At 43.1% G+C, this 18,504-nt stretch overlaps 1 protein-coding gene across 1 annotated transcript in view; it reads left to right on the forward strand.

Moving 5' to 3' along the window:
* KNTC1 (kinetochore associated 1) overlaps positions 1-18,504 on the forward strand; it is a 3,090,908-nt gene that overhangs the window by 1,530,958 nt on the left and 1,541,446 nt on the right. Inside the window, exon 36 of the mRNA XM_044068909.1 lies at positions 16,549-16,646. Coding sequence (XP_043924844.1) covers positions 16,549-16,646 — 98 coding nt within the window. The remainder of the gene's footprint in view (positions 1-16,548; positions 16,647-18,504) is intronic.

Consider the following 18,504-nt stretch of genomic DNA (forward strand, 5'->3'; position numbering starts at 1 on the left):
ATGGAAAGGATCATCATGGACCTCATAAATAAAGATATTGAGGACCTACAGACACTGGATCCTACCCAGTTCGGCTTTAAGGGCAGATCCTGCCTCTTAAACCTGATAAATTTCTTTGAAACAGTCACCAAGGCCATTGACGAGGGGAAGATGGCCCACACAGCCTACCTGGACCTCGCAAAAGCCTTCGATACAATACCCCACTTGGGCATTATAGATAAGCTCACCAGCTTAAATATAAACCCCTATGTCACTAGCTGGGTTGCAAACTGGCTCAAGGACAGAACCCACATGGTTAGAATTGCTGGAGCCATGTCAGACTCCAAACCAGTTACAAGTGGCGTCCCACAAGGCTCAGTCCTGGGTCCTCTCCTGTTCGGTATATATTTCTTGGAGATACAGGCCAACACAGAAGGACTGTGGCTGACCAAGTTCGCAGATGACTGCAAACTGGGCGCTATAATCGACTCTCCAGCCGACACAAGCATCCTCCAAAAGGGCCTCATAGAGCCATGGCCTCAAGCTAAACGCCAAAAAGTGTATAGTCATCCCCTTTGGCAAAAACAAAGTGCCCACAAATTACCACATAGGTGGCAATCCATTAAGTACAGAAGAAGTAATTAGGGACCTGGGGACCCAAGTTGATAGCAATCTCTCATTTGACAACCACGTGGCCAAAGTGGTTAGAAAAACATTTTATATAGCCCACCTAATCATGAAGGGATTCACATCTAGATCAGGGGAGGTCATCGTGCCTCTTTACTCATCGCTCATCAGGCCCATAATTGAGTACAATGCCCCTTTTGGGATGTACCTTACCAGACACCTGCAGCAACTGGAAAGACCCCAAAAATACCTCACCAAGAGGATCAAAGGGCTCAAACAGATGCCATATGCTGCCCGGTTAAAGAAACTCCAGCTCTACTCAGTGGCATACCACCTGCTCAGAGGCGATCTGTGCCTGACATATAAAGCCATGTCCAACCCGGAATTAATGGACATGCTGCACCTCAGAAAATCCAAATCCCATCGAGCTACGCGCTCGAGAGACTTGAACCTCAGCACTGAAATAAATAGGACATGCTGGAGGGACAGATTTATAATCCAGATTCTCCCTTCACTCTGGAATAAAATCCCAGTCCAGGTTAGGCAGAGTCCCTCTTTGACTTTCTTCAAGAGGAATCTTGATGAGTGGATGGGGGATCATAGGTTTACCCCGGGTATCACTTCTGTGTCACTGTTAGAGGCACAGTATACTAACCTCGAAAAAGGGCATAGCAAAATAAATTTAAAATGGGTGGCAAAAGCCAAACACACACTGGCTAGGCTTATAAATGCCCTAGGGGCAGATAGCCTAGTATGAACCTATGAACCTATAAATTAGTGCCTATAATGTATCATAAAATAAAGTCACAGCCACTCTCTAGTCCCTCTGCTAGCACCGGCAGGGGGAAAAGATAAATCACATAAAGCATTTAGAAGAGAACATTCAACAACCAACCAAAACAAAAAATAAAACCAACAAGTCAGTTAATGACTGCAGTCTGCTGCCAGTTTCCATCATCTCTCTCCCCTGCCCTTCATATTCTGAATGACTCCTTCCCATTTTCCTGAAGTAATCTTGTGTGTGTGTCATGACATGTTCATTTCTCTGTGAATTGCAAGTTACATCTCTTCTACTGTCTGTTAACATTTTCTCCATCATATGGACCTTTTTGATAGCTTTCCTGTGAACTTATTCCAGCAGCCTTCTGTCATTTTAGACACAATGCAAGGAAGAAAACATATGTTCACAATACATAAACTGTGGGCTTTTCAGGGCCTGGTTGAATGGAAGCTTTTTTGCTTTTCTTCTAGCCTATCACATGGAGAATACAGCCTAATATTCAGTTTGCTGCTACCACTGTTAGCCCACTTTTTTCCTGATGATGCATTCCAGGTGTGATCAACTCTCCTAGACCCCCTTCTGTTCTTATTCCATCCATTTCACTCCTTCAGCTAATGTTTTACAGCACGGTTGTTGCAGCCCAAGTTTATTTCTTTACATTTGTCTACATTTAAAGCTATCACTTTGTCCACTTTTTCAAGAGTTACAAGTTATTCCTTAAACTCTTCCCCCATCCTCAACTGTTTAATCTATCTTTGTGTATCAGTGAAGAGGGTTTTTTTTTTTTTTTTGGTTTGTTTCTCGGAGATATGTGTGAAGCAAGTACACCAAAAAGTATTAGACCCGGGACAGGTGTGCCAACTCTACTACTTATTCTGTCGTCCACCTGTATAAGGCCACTGCAAAGTCAAAGGAACAGCCCCTTGAGTCACCCAGTTTCTGATCAGAACAACTCAGGGCTGAGGGGTGAGGACTGTGGTCTAAAGCCAGCACTGTCTATGTTGCGGTCTCACTCCCCTGTGCACTGCCTTTTTCTGCATACAGTTGTATGCAGGTTCCCGCTTGCCCTACACCTCATATGCTTCATTTGCAGACGCATCTTCACAAGCTTCATTTTGAGACATTAGCTATGCAGGCTGTTGAGAGGACACATTAACCATTTCATTCATTATTCTTTCATGGGATCAGAGGAGCCATCCTTTTTCTTGGAGACAAACAAATTTAACGTGTCTGTGACATAGAGGAGTGAAGCCCTGACTGTGACCTGGCTAGTGTGCTGTAAGAGCCAGAAGGGATGTATAAGAGTGAGGAAATCATGCAGCAGGCATCCCATCCGGGATGTACAAGGGTGAGGAGATCATGCAGCAGGCTTCCCATCCAGGATGTACAAGGGTGAGGAGATCATGCAGCAGGCTTCCCATCCAGGATGTACAAGAGTGAGATCATACAAAATGCTTCCCATCCAGGATGTACAAGGGTGAGGAGATCATGCAGCAGGCTTCCCATCCGGGATGTACAAGGGTGAGGAGATCATGCAGCAGGCTTCCCATCTGGGATGTACAAGGGTGAGGAGATCATGCAGCAGGCTTCCCATCCGGGATGTACAAGGGTGAGGAGATCATGCAGCAGGCTTCCCATCCGGGATGTACAAGAGTGAGGAGATCATGCAGCAGGCTTCCCATCCAGGATGTACAAGAGTGAGATCATACAAAACACTTCCCATCCAGGATGTACAAGGGTGAGGAGATCATGCAGCAGGCTTCCCATCCGGGATGTACAAGGGTGAGGAGATCATGCAGCAGGCTTCCCATCCGGGATGTACAAGAATGAGGATATCATGCAGCAGGCTTCCCATCCAGGATGTACAAGGGTGAGGAGATCATGTAGCAGGCTTCCCATCCGGGATGTACAAGGGTGAGGAGATCATGCAGCAGGCTTCCCATCCTGGATGTACAAGGGTGAGGAGATCATGCAGCAGGCTTCCCATCCAGGATGTACAAGGGTGAGGAGATCATGTAGCAGGCTTCCCATCCGGGATGTACAAGGGTGAGGAGATCATGCAGCAGGCTTCCCATCCGGGATGTACAAGGGTGAGGAGATCATGCAGCAGGCTTCCCATCCGGGATGTACAAGAGTGAGGAGATCATGCAGCAGGCTTCCCATCCAGGATGTACAAGAGTGAGATCATACAACACGCTTCCCATCCGGGATGTACAAGGGTGAGGAGATCGTTCAGCAGGCTTCCCATCCGGGATGTGTAAGAGTGAGGAGATCATGCAGCAGGCTTCCCATCCGAGATGTATAAGAGTGAGGAGATCATGCAGCAGGCTTCCCATCCGGGATGTACAAGAATGAGGAGATCATGCAGCAGGCTTCCCATCCGGGATGTACAAGAATGAGGAGATCATGCAGCAGACTTCCCATCCAGGATGTACAAGAGTGAGGAGATCATGCAGCAGGCATCCTATCCGGGATGTACAAGAGTAAGATCATACAGCACGCTTCCCATCCGGGATGTACAAGAGTGAGATCATGCAGCAGGCTTCCCATCCAGGATGTACAAGGGTGAGGAGATCATGCAGCAGGCTTCCCATCCAGGATGTACAACGGTGAGGAGATCATGCAGCAGGCTTCCCATCCGGGATGTACAACAGTGAGGAGATCATGCAGCAGGCATCCCATCCATGATGTACAAGGGTGAGGAGATCATGCAGCAGGCTTCCCATCCAGGATGTACAACGGTGAGGAGATCATGCAGCAGGCTTCCCATCTGGGATGTACAACAGTGAGGAGATCATGCAGCAGGCTTCTCATCCAGGATGTACAAGGGTGAGGAGATCATGCAGCAGGCTTCCCATCCGGGATGTACAAGGGTGAGGAGATCATGCAGCAGGCTTCCCATCCAGGATGTACAAAGGGTGAGGAGATCATGCAGCAGGCTTCCCATCCGGGATATACAGGAGTGAGGAGATCATGCAGCAGGCTTCCCATCCGGGATGTACAAGGGTGAGGAGATCATGCAGCAGGCTTCCCATCCAGGATGTACAATGGTGAGGAGATCATGCAGCAGGCTTCCCATCCGGGATATACAGGAGTGAGGAGATCATGCAGCAGGCTTCCCATCCGGGATATACAGGAGTGAGGAGATCATGCAGCAGGCTTCCCATCCTGTAGGTGCAGGAGGTGGTTCTCTGCTGGCTGAACTGGTCCAGCAGAAGCAGAGGCTTGCTTGCTAGTAACCGTGAAATTGTGAGGACATGGGTTCAGTGCTTGCAAGCTAGTAGCAGTAGCCCTTGACAGAGTGTTTGGAGGATTATACACTCCGAAATGGATAGAGGGATGAAGGAGGTCCCTGTGGTGATGCAGGTGTTCACATCATCCACCGGGGGAGTGTAGTAAATACCTATAAAAATGCTGTCAGTTTTCAGGATGCTGGCAAGGACACAGGTGACCATCTTGGCTACCTTTGTGATGGCCACTGTGGATGCTGTTGTCTTCATACTGTACTGGGTACATCTGTTACAGGGAAGAGATGAACGAATGGAGTGTGGACAAGGTGGCTCGGTGCTCAACAGGCACAGGGTCACAAAAACTAGAGAAACCCTTTCTTGGAGATGGATAATGATAATGAATCCTCTCCTCATTTGGAGGGGCCCACAGGCTTGTGATGGATAATGATAATGAATCCTCTCCTCATTTGGAGGGGCCCACAGGCTTGTGATGGATAATGATAATGAATCCTCTCCTCATTTGGAGGGGCCCACAGGCTTGTGATGGATAATGATAATGAATCCTCTCCTCATTTGGAGGGGCCCACAGGCTTGTGATGGATAATGATAATGAATCCTCTCCTCATTTGGAGAGGCCCACAGGCTTGTGATGGATAATGATAATGAATCCTCTCATTTGGAGAGGCCCACAGGCTTGTGATGGATAATGATAATGAATCCTCTCCTCATTTGGAGAGGCCCACAGACTTGTGCCAAATGGCTTCTAATCACCTGGAGCCCCTCACTTCTTTCCCATAGAAACCTTATGCTTGGTTTCCGAGAAAGATGCCTGTGCAGCTCATGGTTATTTTCCCTTTGGAACCAGTAATCGAGTATACTGTTGAGGCATCTTGGTCACACCCTCACTGTGTCCATTCTGATGCTAGGAAGGGAGCTGTTCTCTGCAGCTCGATTAAGAAGGCATTGCCTTTTAGTAAACGTTCTTATGCTGACATCTTTGCAGTTTCTGTGGTTTAGTATATGTTAGAGATCACAATGCTTTGCCACCTTGTATCTGATAAAGATTTCAAAGTTTGGACAGGTTTGTGTAGTCCTTTGCCATTTGGGGGCTCAGAGCATGCAAATATTTATCTTTCCTTTCTTTATTGCAAACCCACTTCTTGGAGCAGGCACTAAAATGAGGTTGAGATCTTCCCATAGTTTGGATTCAAGAGGACATTTTTTTGCCCATGTTAAATGTTTCAAAAGTGAGTTTCCACATTATCCAGTGTAGCTTTTACTGTGTGATGTCCATGACTATCATCACAGATGATGTGACTGTTTCTAGATGACTGAAAGGGAGAAGTGCTTTTCCTATAGAGGTTTTTAGAACCTGCCTTCCTGAGCAGGGAGAATGCCACCCATTTTGCTTTTGTGATGCCCCATGTTTAAACTATTTTTTCCAGATGCACCTAGTATCAGAAGAGGAAGATATAGTTGTACCTTTGCAGCACAGCATTAAAGCACACTACATTCTTGTCCGTTATCACACAGCACCCACCACACAAAGTCCACTAAGGATGATCCTGCCACTGCCCCACTGTAACTCTGAGTGAGTCTGGGACTGCCCATGGGGTGGGTGTCTGAGATTTAAGAGGGGTCCTTGCCGTCAGGTAAAACAGAGCTGTTAATATACCAATTGATCTGATGATGATCTTCTTTCCTCACTTATGGGTTATTGATCTGGTCCTCAGATGTGACTTTGCAACATACTATAAATTTCCGATCCAACTCTCGAGCTCCTCCCTCTACCCACAGTGCGCTAATCCATCCCCATTGCTTTAGATCTCATTTGCCGCCATCGTGGTTAGACGCAAGTTCCACTCTCAAGCGTATGTGAGAGTTTTTTTCTATTATAGTATCTTGTAGAACTTGCATAAAACTTAAACGTTTTCTTATTTCCTCCCTCGTAGCTGTTGCTGGCATTAGGAATGTCTCTTTTTTCTAGTAGTTGTTTTAGTCTATTGTACCATTGTTGGTGCTTTCATTGCCTAACTTTAAAACGTTTTTCTCCTTATTATCATAGTTGGTAACCTTGTTCTTTTTCTTCTCTGCTAAAAAAACAAAACAAACAAAAAAAAAAACTTTATTATTGTAAATTTCGTAAGTATAACTGAGTTTTTCTTGGCATGTCTGACAAACCTACAGGTTTTAAGAAATGTACTACTTGTGGGCATAAGATCCCAAACTCAGATGCCCACAAGGAGTGCATTTATTGCCTTGGTCCCAGTCATTTGTATATGGCCTGTACAGTCTGCTCTGCTTTTAATCCTAGAGTTTTGGCTGACAGGCGTAACAAACTTCTATTGAAAGGTTTACTTCCTGCTACTTCATCTTCTGGGTCCCAAACACCTTCAAACTCCAGCAAAGTAGCTAGTTTGGTGCACAAGAAGAGGTCTATGCTGAAGTCCTCCTGGTTTTCACCCGAGCCCAGGGAAAAAGTGAGAAAGGTTATAGATCCAACATCTTCGGATCCAAAGTCTTTTAGCCTACCCTCAGACCTGAAACCATCTTTGGATCCTAAGGTTTCAGCTCCGATAGTCATCTCTCCTTCACCATTGACATCCATGCTAGATCCCAAGTCTTCGGATTTGAACCCAGGTACAGCTTCTAGGAGCCGTACTCCTGAATACTTAGTAAAGCCTATTTTACCGTAATTGCCTGTGCGGTTGTTTCAGACTCTGAAGAAACATTCCAGGCCCCTTACCACAAGTGTCTTTTAGGTCCTCCAGAAGCTCATCTGAAGTGGATTTGGATAGGATGATGTGAAAATTTCTTAGAGCGCAGATCCAGATGGTGGTCTTGCCAGTTGCATACCCTACTGGATCCATGAGTGTGCACTCAAGTCCATTCTATCTCCTTCTGTGATCTGACCCGTGGTTTTGGAGCCCCAGGATCCAAAGTCCCAGAGAGGCTTCACGCTGGAGCTGAGGAAAATTTCCTCCTCCACTCTGTTTCCCTGACAGGTTCTGCTCCTATACCCTCGCATCAGAACAGGTCTCTCAGCTGAAGTGTTGACATCTGGCCCAAGAATGTAAGGTTGGTTCCAGTGTTGCCACATCCCTCCTCTCTCCTTGAACGTTTGGCCCTGGTCAGTTCGGATCTTATTCTTTCCTTGAGGCTCGGGTCCGGGGGTGGCCGTGATCTACTTTCCTCAGCTGTGGCTCTGAGGGAGCAGATGGTGGATTTTCCTGGTTCCTCAGCCTTTGAGGTGATGGGGCTTTTTGTTCTACAGAGAGAACAGTCTTTCCTAGATTTCGAATCCTACCCATTTACTCTCATCAGTACCGAGCTCTAAGTTACTCAGGCCTATTCCACAGGGCCAGCCACTTCCATCTGGCCTCCAGCCAGTTCCAGTAGAGGAACTTCCTGTCTCTTCTGACACCTCTTCAGAACACCCCACAGTAGAGGTCTGCTGGAAAAAGATGTGTAATTGGAGAGACAGACTCACCCTTAGAATCTCTCAATAACGACAATGATTTTTGATGGAGAGGGATCCCTGAGATCACCACCAGATGACATCTCCTTTGGAAGATATTCTAGAGATCCTAAAGCAGAAAGGTGGTTGGTCATCCCAAACTCCTTCCAATAAAGAATTGGTGTTCTTGGAGGCTTTTGGTTCTGGCCTGTCTACATCTTGGGTCATGGGGAAAATTCCTCCACAGGCAGACGGGGAAATTGTAATGGTAGACGTTGCCCTAGAGGCAGAGGAAGCCCACAAAACCAGGACGTTAGAGATTATGTTTCAGACAGGCCCTATCAGCACTCTTGAAGGTGCTGCCCAACTGTCCTACTGTGGAGGTAGTCAGGTGTTGGTTTTCTTTGCACATGGACAAACATCACAAAAAATTCATGGGTGTCAAGAATAATATCTGGAGGTTATTGCATACCATTTTTCCTTCTTCCTCACTGCCAAAGGAAGAAACTTGCCGATGTTCCACCCAGTCAGAGGAATGCAGCAGTGAAGAAATCAAAAAACTGCTAAACAAGAGTCATCCAAAAGTCCCCTTTAGACCAGATAGGATTTGGAAGTTATTCACTCTTCTTTTTAGTGCCAATTAAAACAGAGGACCTTAGACCCATTTCGGATCTAAGCAGATTGAACCAGTATGTAAAGAAAGGGAGGTTCCGAATGGTCATGGTTCAGTCTGTTCTGCCCTTTCTGCACAAGATCGATTGGATGTGCTCTGTAGAGCTTCAAGATATGCACTATCATATCAAAATAGACAGATGATCCAGAAGATACCTCCCCTTTCAGCTGTAATCCCGTCATTACCAATTCAGAGCTGTGCACTTTGGGCTCACCACAGCCCACAGGGTGTTTACCAAATGCACGGCAGTAGTTGCAACTCACTTGAGACTGCAAGGATTCCAGGTGTTTCCATATTTAGACAACATGCTCCTTACCACCCCATCCAAGCATCAGATTCAACATGCCAGGGACTATTTTCTCCAGATTTGCAATACTTTGGTCATTACAATAAATATTGCCAAATCAAAACTTGCACCATTTCAGAGATTGGAATTCATCAGGACAGTTTTAAACACAACTACACACAGATAACATCTTTGCCTCTGTACCGCATTACTTCTATCAGAAACCAGGCTCAGGCTATCCTTTCCCATTCATGTCTCCAGCAAGGTTAGTGCTTCAAGCACTTGGGTCATTGTCAGCTGCCATAATACTCCATCTTGCATGCTTCTTTATGCGGGTTCTCCAGTGGATTCTAGCTGTACAGTAGTCCATTCATTGTCAGCTGCCATAATACTCCATCTTGCATGCTTCTTTATGCGGGTTCTCCAGTGGATTCTAGCTGTACAGTAGTCCATTCATTGTCAGCTGCCATAATACTCCATCTTGCATGCTTCTTTATGCGGGTTCTCCAGTGGACTCTAGCTGTACAGTAGTCCATTCATTGTCAGCTGCCATAATACTCCATCTTGCATGCTTTTTTATGCGGGTTCTCCAGTGGATTCTAGCTGTACAGTAGTCCATTCATTGTCAGCTGCCATAATACTCCATCTTGCATGCTTCTTTATGCGGGTTCTCCAGTGGATTCTAGCTGTACAGTAGTCCATTCATTGTCAGCTGCCATAATACTCCATCTTGCATGCTTCTTTATGCGGGTTCTCCAGTGGATTCTAGCTGTACAGTAGTCCATTCATTGTCAGCTGCCATAATACTCCATCTTGCATGCTTCTTTATGCGGGTTCTCCAGTGGATTCTAGCTGTACAGTAGTCCATTCATTGTCAGCTGCCATAATACTCCATCTTGCATGCTTCTTTATGCGGGTTCTCCAGTGGATTCTAGCTGTACAGTAGTCCATTCATTGTCAGCTGCCATAATACTCCATCTTGCATGCTTCTTTATGCGGGTCCTCCAGTGGATTCTAGCTGTACAGTAGTCCATTCATTGTCAGCTGCCATAATACTCCATCTTGCATGCTTCTTTATGCGGGTTCTCCAGTGGATTCTAGCTGTACAGTAGTCCATTCATTGTCAGCTGCCATAATACTCCATCTTGCATGCTTCTTTATGCGGGTTCTCCAGTGGATTCTAGCTGTACAGTAGTCCATTCATTGTCAGCTGCCATAATACTCCATCTTGCATGCTTCTTTATGCGGGTCCTCCAGTGGATTCTAGCTGTACAGTAGTCCATTCATTGTCAGCTGCCATAATACTCCATCTTGCATGCTTCTTTATGCGGGTTCTCCAGTGGATTCTAGCTGTACAGTAGTCCATTCATTGTCAGCTGCCATAATACTCCATCTTGCATGCTTCTTTATGCGGGTTCTCCAGTGGATTCTAGCTGTACAGTAGTCCATTCATTGTCAGCTGCCATAATACTCCATCTTGCATGCTTCTTTATGCGGGTTCTCCAGTGGATTCTAGCTGTACAGTAGTCCATTCATTGTCAGCTGCCATAATACTCCATCTTGCATGCTTCTTTATGCGGGTTCTCCAGTGCATTCTAGCTGTACAGTAGTCCATTCATTGTCAGCTGCCATAATACTCCATCTTGCATGCTTCTTTATGCGGGTTCTCCAGTGCATTCTAGCTGTACAGTAGTCCATTCATTGTCAGCTGCCATAATACTCCTTCATCTTGCATGCTTCTTTATGCGGGTTCTCCAGTGGATTCTAGCTGTACAGTAGTCCATTCATTGTCAGCTGCCATAATACTCCATCTTGCATGCTTCTTTATGCGGGTTCTCCAGTGGATTCTAGCTGTACAGTAGTCCATTCATTGTCAGCTGCCATAATACTCCATCTTGCATGCTTCTTTATGCGGGTCCTCCAGTGGATTCTAGCTGTACAGTAGTCCATTCTATATCAACCCCTATCTTTTCAAGGCAAACTCACCCCAATTTGCAAGCAACACATTCACAGGTAGATAGAATCAGGTGTTATTTTTATCTGACCAGACCCTTTGTTCTAGAGAATCCAGTAGCCACAGTGACCACAGAAGCTTCTCAACTGGGGTGGGGTGAGAGGCATTTCTTGGGAAGAACTGTCCAAGGCACGTGGTCCCTTTAAGAGACCAAGTTGCATATCAATGTCCTAGAAATGAGAGCAGTCCTTGTAACATTGCAGGCATTGTGGACTATTGCAATTAAGACTGACAACATGTTTGTATTCTGGTACATCAGTAAACAAGGAGGAACCTGATCTTAGCCCCTTAACATCAAGGCCATGAGGGTTTGGGATTGGGAATTTCATCAGACCACTTTCTAATTGCAATGCACATCCTGGGGAAAACCAGCGTGTTTGCAGACAAACTAAGTAGATCCATTTTGATGCCTCACAAGTGGTCTCTGTCAGTCAGTGGAGAATATGATTTTCAGGTGTGGTGTTGGGGCCAACCTTGTTGCGACCTGTTTGTCACTCCTGTCAACAACAAGTGCAGTAAGTACTTCGCTCTGATGCCCCCTCAGGGGAAGTCACTGAGAGATGGTTTTCTTCACGCTTGGCCCTTGAGTCTCCTTCATGCTTATCCTTCTCTTCCACTGATTCAAGGATGCTTGCAGAAAGCACAAAGGCTGAAGAGCTCAGTAATCTTCATTTTTCCCCCTTCTGGCCTCACCAAGTATGGTTCCCCTGTCTACCGTCTCATCTTTATCCCACATGGATACTGGAGCTTGCTCAAGATCTCCCTTCTTACCCCTCGGAGATTCAACACCCCAACATTCAGGTCCTCAAGTTAACTGCATGGTTTCTCCACTTCCAGTAATAATTAGACAGTCTGGGCTCTCTTCCCCAGTTCATGACATTATTTTGGCTTCTCAAAAGGATTCTGCCAAAAACGTTTATAAAACAAGTGGAAAGGATTCTCTTTGGGCATCAGATAAGGGCATTGATCCTTTTTTGGGAACAACTTCGGCTATTCTTCAATTTTTTGACATCTCTTTTCCAAAGATGGTGCTAGTTTCTCTGCTATTAAATTTTAATTGGCAGCAATTCCAAATTTCCACACAGGGAATAAATGGTTTTCCTTAGCTTCCTCTAGATTGTGTAAAGCTTTTATGAAAGGCAATTTTCTTCTAAGGCCTCCAATAAAGGATCCCTCACCAACTTGGGATCTTACTGCAATACTTGGTTTGACACAAAAACCCTTTGAACCTTCAGACAAATCTGACCTAAAATTTCTGTCATGGAAGATGGTTTTCTTGGCATATATACAAGTTCAGCAAAAAAATGTTCTGAACTCCAGGCTCTTTCAGCAAAGTCTCCCTGCACTGTTCTTCATAAAGGTAGGGTTTCTGTGTGGACTAACCCTTCTTTTTTATCTAAAGTAGCTTCTGAAAATAACATCAGCTAATCTGTTCACTTGTCAGTTTTCTTTCCAAATTTTGCAAATAAAGGAGAGCACATACTACCCCTCCTTGATGTGCGCAGACAGTTAAGCTTTTACCTTCACATGACAAAACAATTTAGGATGTCAGACCAACTTTTTGTATCTTTGTCTGAATTGCCTAGACCAACCAGTTTCTAAAGTTACCTTAGCTAAATGGATTACAGACTGTTTCATAGATTTACTCTCAGAAGGGTATAATGTTACCCAAACCTCCCTGAGCTCCCTAGCTAAATGGATTACAGACTATTTCATAGATTTACTCTCAGAAGGGTATAACATTATCCAAACCTCCCTGAGCTCCCCAGCTAAATGGATTACAGAGTATTTCATAGATGTACTCTCAGAAGGGTATAACGTTACCCAAACCTCCCTGAGCTCCCTAGCTAAATGGATTACAGACTGTTTCATAGATTTACTCTCAGAAGGGTATAACATTACCCAAACCTCCCTGAGCTCCCTAGCTAAATGGATTACAGACCATTTCATAGATGTACTCTCAGAAGGGTATAACGTTATCCAAACCTCCCTGAGCTCCCTAGCTAAATGGATTACAGACTATTTCATAGATTTACTCTCAGAAGGGTATAACGTTACCCAAACCTCCCTGAGCTCCCCAGCTAAATGGATTACAGACTGTTTCATAGATTTACTCTCAGAAGGGTATAACGTTACCCAAACCTCCCTGAGCTCCCTAGCTAAATGGATTACAGACCATTTCATAGATTTACTCTCAGAAGGGTATAACGTTACCCAAACCTCCCTGAGCTCCCTAGCTAAATGGATTACAGACCATTTCATAGATTTACTCTCAGAGGGGTATAACGTTACCCAAACCTCCCTGAGCTCCCTAGCTAAATGGATTACAGACCATTTCATAGATTTACTCTCAGAAGGGTATAATGTTACCCAAACCTCCCTGAGCTCACTCACCTAGAGCCATGGCTACTTCATCTGCCTTTTGGTCATTCTGCAAGAGCTACATGGTCCAAGGCTCATACCTTTGTTGCACATTACAATTTGGACTTTATACCTAGAAATAGAGTCTCCTTTGGTTTGGCAGTACTCCAGAATATCCTTTTATGAGGGCCACCCAAGATCAACGTAGCTGGGGACTGTCTCTCATAAGTGAGGAAGAATGAAAAGGACATCATCAGATGTATAAGTTATGTGCTCGCCATAACTAGGCATCTATGTTGCCCAGTTTCATTTTTCATCTTCCCTCCCATCCATCCCCATCCATTTTTACTCTGGAAGGACCTATTGGACAGTGTTTGGAACATACAGTTCCTGGTTTGAGCCCTAGCTTTCCTATCTGACTATATCTGTTCCTCGTGTATTATTATGAAATAGAAGGGCAAACTCGATCTGAAGCGGTGTTGATGGAGTAGTGCACTATGGGTAGAGGGAGGAGCTCGAGAGTTAGATCCGAAGTCTATAGTATGCGGCCAAGTCGGATCTGAAGATTGGATACATAACCCATAAGTGAGGAAGAATGAAAATGGACAACACAGATGCCTAGTTATGGTGAGTACATTAAATGTTTGGTAGGACCATACTTAATAGTTCAGAATACTCTGCCTCTGTCTCCTGGAAGTGGATTGTTCTATCTTGACTGTGTTGATGATGTTCCCTTTAGGACGGACAAGTATATACCTAATAAGGATGGCTTGTCTCCTTTTGTTCCATCATCAAAGTAATGTTTTTCAAATAAAAGGAGCAAACAGATATTTCCATTAACATTATTTGGCTACAGATATGCAAAGCCCACTGAGAATTTAGCAGTTCAAGCACATGCAGTCTTTACCAGTTATCTTTTAGAATGTATAGCTGTGATTGCAGTCCCATGAAAGAGGGTGAATATGTACACAGACAGCTCCAGATTGCATAATAAATATTGTTTATACATGTAGATAAAAAAACATTTATTGAAGTCATTTGATAACATGTATGTTGGTGCATCAACACAGTAGTTTGGAAAATAGACACTTCTAGATTGTGTGATCAGCTCAGATTTACTGCATCCAGTGCGTCATGGGTGCCTAAAACAGAAGTTTTGATTCCTAGGCATCACTTTGAGTTGTTTGCCAATTTCCTGACAATTCTTGAGCTTGACCATACCACTTTTGGGGATGAGTTAGTTTGTAACCTACAGGCCTATTAAATCTTCCCAGTGAGAGTTCCTGACTCTGGTCATATAGTGCATCCTCATACCAATGGTGCTTCCAGTTCTTAAACTGTAATATTTTAAGGGCATTGAACAATAGTGTAATGAACTGCAGTGCTTCCTTAATTAACTTTAATGGTTAGGAGAAATTTCAGACAAGAAAACATGAGAATTACTGAAACATTTGTCTTCTCGGGAATTAATCTTCCTTACATTTCCACTGAGATTGTATTGCTTCCACCTGTCTTTGTCAGACAGCAGTCTGGGCAACCTAGAGAAAGGTCATTTCAACTGTCTTTACTGTAAAGTGCCATCTGTGAAGGTGCTTTGGAAATCGGAATTCACAGAATCACAGCTACTAATTTCAGTTTGGTGCATTTATCCTGCCATTGCTTGTGTGTCAAATGTCCGGGAAGCTATTTGTCATTTAAGGGCTATCTTACTTCTCACTGGACCAGATGTAAAAGTGCCCTACATACATCACCATCCCAGAGTCTCACCAGGCCACTGTGTTTGAACCATATCGTTGATCTGGGAATTTTTCAGTTGAGGAGAATATAGAATACAAGTTTGAAAGTGGCATTATCACACATGTCCCAGACTATGGGGGGGGGGGTGCCTTTTGTTTCCAGTGCTCCATTGTTTGGGTAGCTATTCCACTCCCACTTGATTCCCCTGAGCAGCTTTTTTTTTTCAATATTGTTAGAAGAATATTTTTTTTAAATACTCCAGTACCAACTCTCTACAAGATGGTAATAAGTGAAAACTGCTGAGATCAGCTAAGCCCTTTGACCAGTACCCCAAAATTAGATAGTAGGGCATGCCGTTAGAAGTCATGGCATTGAATTCTCCCCACCTTTGTCTTGATACAAGTGTAACTTTGCACAGTTTATTTCTGAGTAGTTTCTTCTTCCACTAGAACTGCATAAAACTAGCCTGTAATCTCATTAAGATGTGCTAGTCAGATTCTTTGGAATATGTCACAGGTAGCTGAGGACTGAATGAAGGACAGTGGTTTTTGTGGTTGCACACTGTTCTGCTATGACAAGACTGATTTTGCTTTATGCCCCACAAAGGGAATTAAAGAATAATTTTAGAGATAGAGCTATAATTGGTAAAGAGCATTTATACTGAAGAAACCCAAGTATTCGTGGTCACATATCGCCTATGCATAATGAAACATTCCACTGGAAGGGACAGAGTACTGTCTAACATGCACAGTCTTGCCAGCATTACATTTAGTCCTGAGACATCCCTGTGCTCATTAAGTTTCTCTGACCTCTGCAAATGCAACATACTGGGTTTCCTGCACTGGCTTCCAACACAAAAGGAATCTATAAAACTCCTGCTTCGTTAACAATTGTTGCAAAGAAATTGGCAATGCCTTAATCTGTAGTACAAATAAAGGGTGTGGGGGGTACCCTGTCTTGTACTGTGGGTAACTGGAAAAGGGGTACCCAAGCAATAATGTTTTTAATATGGGTGCAGGATATTTATTATTTCTTGGTTTATAGGAATTTCCCTGCTGTGAATAGGAGCAAACTGACAGGCATGAAAGGCAAGCGTGTTTAAGTGGTTGAGGTATGAGATCACAGTCTGCGACCATCCATGAACATGGGAATGTTGGGGGGAAAAAGATGCCAAATGTTGATTAGTGGAGACGGTTAACCCAATCCATCAGTGAAGTCCCTGTTGTAGATAAACTGCTGAAGTAAGAATGTATTTATTTTATTAGAAAAATGGAGAAATCATTGGTTATATATGTTTTATTTATCTTGAATGCTATTAAACTGATACAAGTTTTGTCATGCAGTAGTTTTGTTTTTCCTGTGAAATTATTCTTTTTTGTAATGATTCTTTTATTTGTTTTCAGATCTTATCTTAGATTGTGCCGAGTTGTGCAAACATAGTTTATCTGCGCTGGAGATTTATAATCAGTGTCAGTTAGATAACTATGGATTCATAACAAAGGTCAGTTGGTCTTCATTTTATTTACTCTGGATAGTGTGCGCTAGCTGAGAGAATGCATTGCTGATCAGTATTCAGCAACTGTCAACCTCATGGTAAATACTCAATTTTTGAGGGTCCTTGTTGTAATTCATAATTAGTGGGAGAATAGTTTAAGAATGTCAGGACTGTGAAGTGTAAATAAGCATCAAAAGCTTTAATTTGAAAAAAGTAACTTGCAAAGCCTGTTTCATAAATCAGTATAGCTGCTCATGGGTAGAAAATAATCTAGGAGTTACACCACAGCAGTTACGCATAATCATATCCGTCTGATCTGAGGATGTAAATGTTAATCTAGTCTGCACTGTATCTATGAGACCTGTATCATTACACTGAAGAGTGTTAACTTTCAAAGACCTTAAAGTTTTAATTATCTCTTATTAAAAACAAACCAAGCAGAAACTTTGTAGTATGGAGGGTGTGAAGTTCACTCATTGAAATATGTTATGCACCTAGTTCACTAATAAAAATCAAACTTTAAAATGCGTACAGTAGAGAGTCGAATATCCGAACATAGATTATCAGAAAAATCAGTTATCAGAACCAGCCTTCCAAAGTTTTTGGGTACGAAAAATCATAAGGTCTGAATATGTAAACATTGTACATATTTGCTTCAACATGTTTTTTTTTTTGAGCTTGTAGCCAGCTCGTGCATGAAAAATATTGTTTATTATCCGTTGGAAATGCTGAATGGTTGAGAAGTGTATTCCTGCATGCAGAACAAAAACAAGATTTTAGAAGTTTTTTATCCAGTTCATTTATATGTTTGATTATCCGAACTACCCTAGGTCCCATTTAGTTCAGATAATCGATTCTCTACCATACTGCAAAGTAATAATATAGTAGGTAGTCCACAGTTGAGTTAAAATGAAATATCCTTTATTGAAACATACAAACACGTGATCCTAGCTGAGTATAATGAAAAGCATTAAATACATTCATTATTTATATATAATCAGGCTATCTGGAGCAAAGGAGTGGTTACAGAGGGTGGTTCTGGTAAAAGCATTAAACTCATTCCTTTAACCAAGCCCCGCTTCCCCCTTAACATGACAGTGTAAACTGAGACTGTGCTACCTTAGAACTGAAACTAAAAAGTTAGAGACAAATTAAAATATATAATATAAGAACAGCTTATTAAGGCTAACTATTAATCCAAACTTTATTAATTAAGAAACCAACTCATCAACAAAATGACTAATTAACTAACAAAAATATCTACCACCAGACATCTATCATAATAAATATTAGTAATTTTATCAACTGAAACACTTTTAACAAAGATCGCTTTCATACCAGATAAATACTTCATTAGGTTTGTATGTAAATAAACATATCATAATATTAAGGAATAATAATGAACACGTGTATAACCCTTCCTTAAGAACCTGAATGATCTTGTAATAAACTTTTTGGTGAGGGGATATGAAAGCAGTATGTTAAGAAGCATTCAGCAACCTATAATTGAACTAAAAAGTACCATTTCACCAGCACCTAACAGTCCTTATAGGAGGGTTTTAACAAAATCTGTGGACAGCAAATCTAAAGACAGTTGTATCTTGACATTTACTGTTGACCATCACAGCATCATTAATATTGTTAGAGAGAATTGGGCCATAATTACTGAAACCATGTATCTAATGGACATCCTTGGAGAAGTTCTTTCCTTTGTGTATAGGCAAGCCAGAAACATCAGGGGTTGGGTTGAAGGTAGGCCCAGACCACAGGATGCATGCATTAATAAGTCTAGAGACAGCTGTGTTTTTTGTCAGCACATACAGGAGGAAGACATGTTTTTCTGCCCTTATTTAAAGAAACTGAT

This window comes from Protopterus annectens, chromosome 4.part0, assembly GCF_019279795.1.
Source record: "Protopterus annectens isolate FY-2018-M chromosome 4.part0, PAN1.0, whole genome shotgun sequence".
Lineage (NCBI taxonomy): Eukaryota > Metazoa > Chordata > Ceratodontiformes > Protopteridae > Protopterus > Protopterus annectens.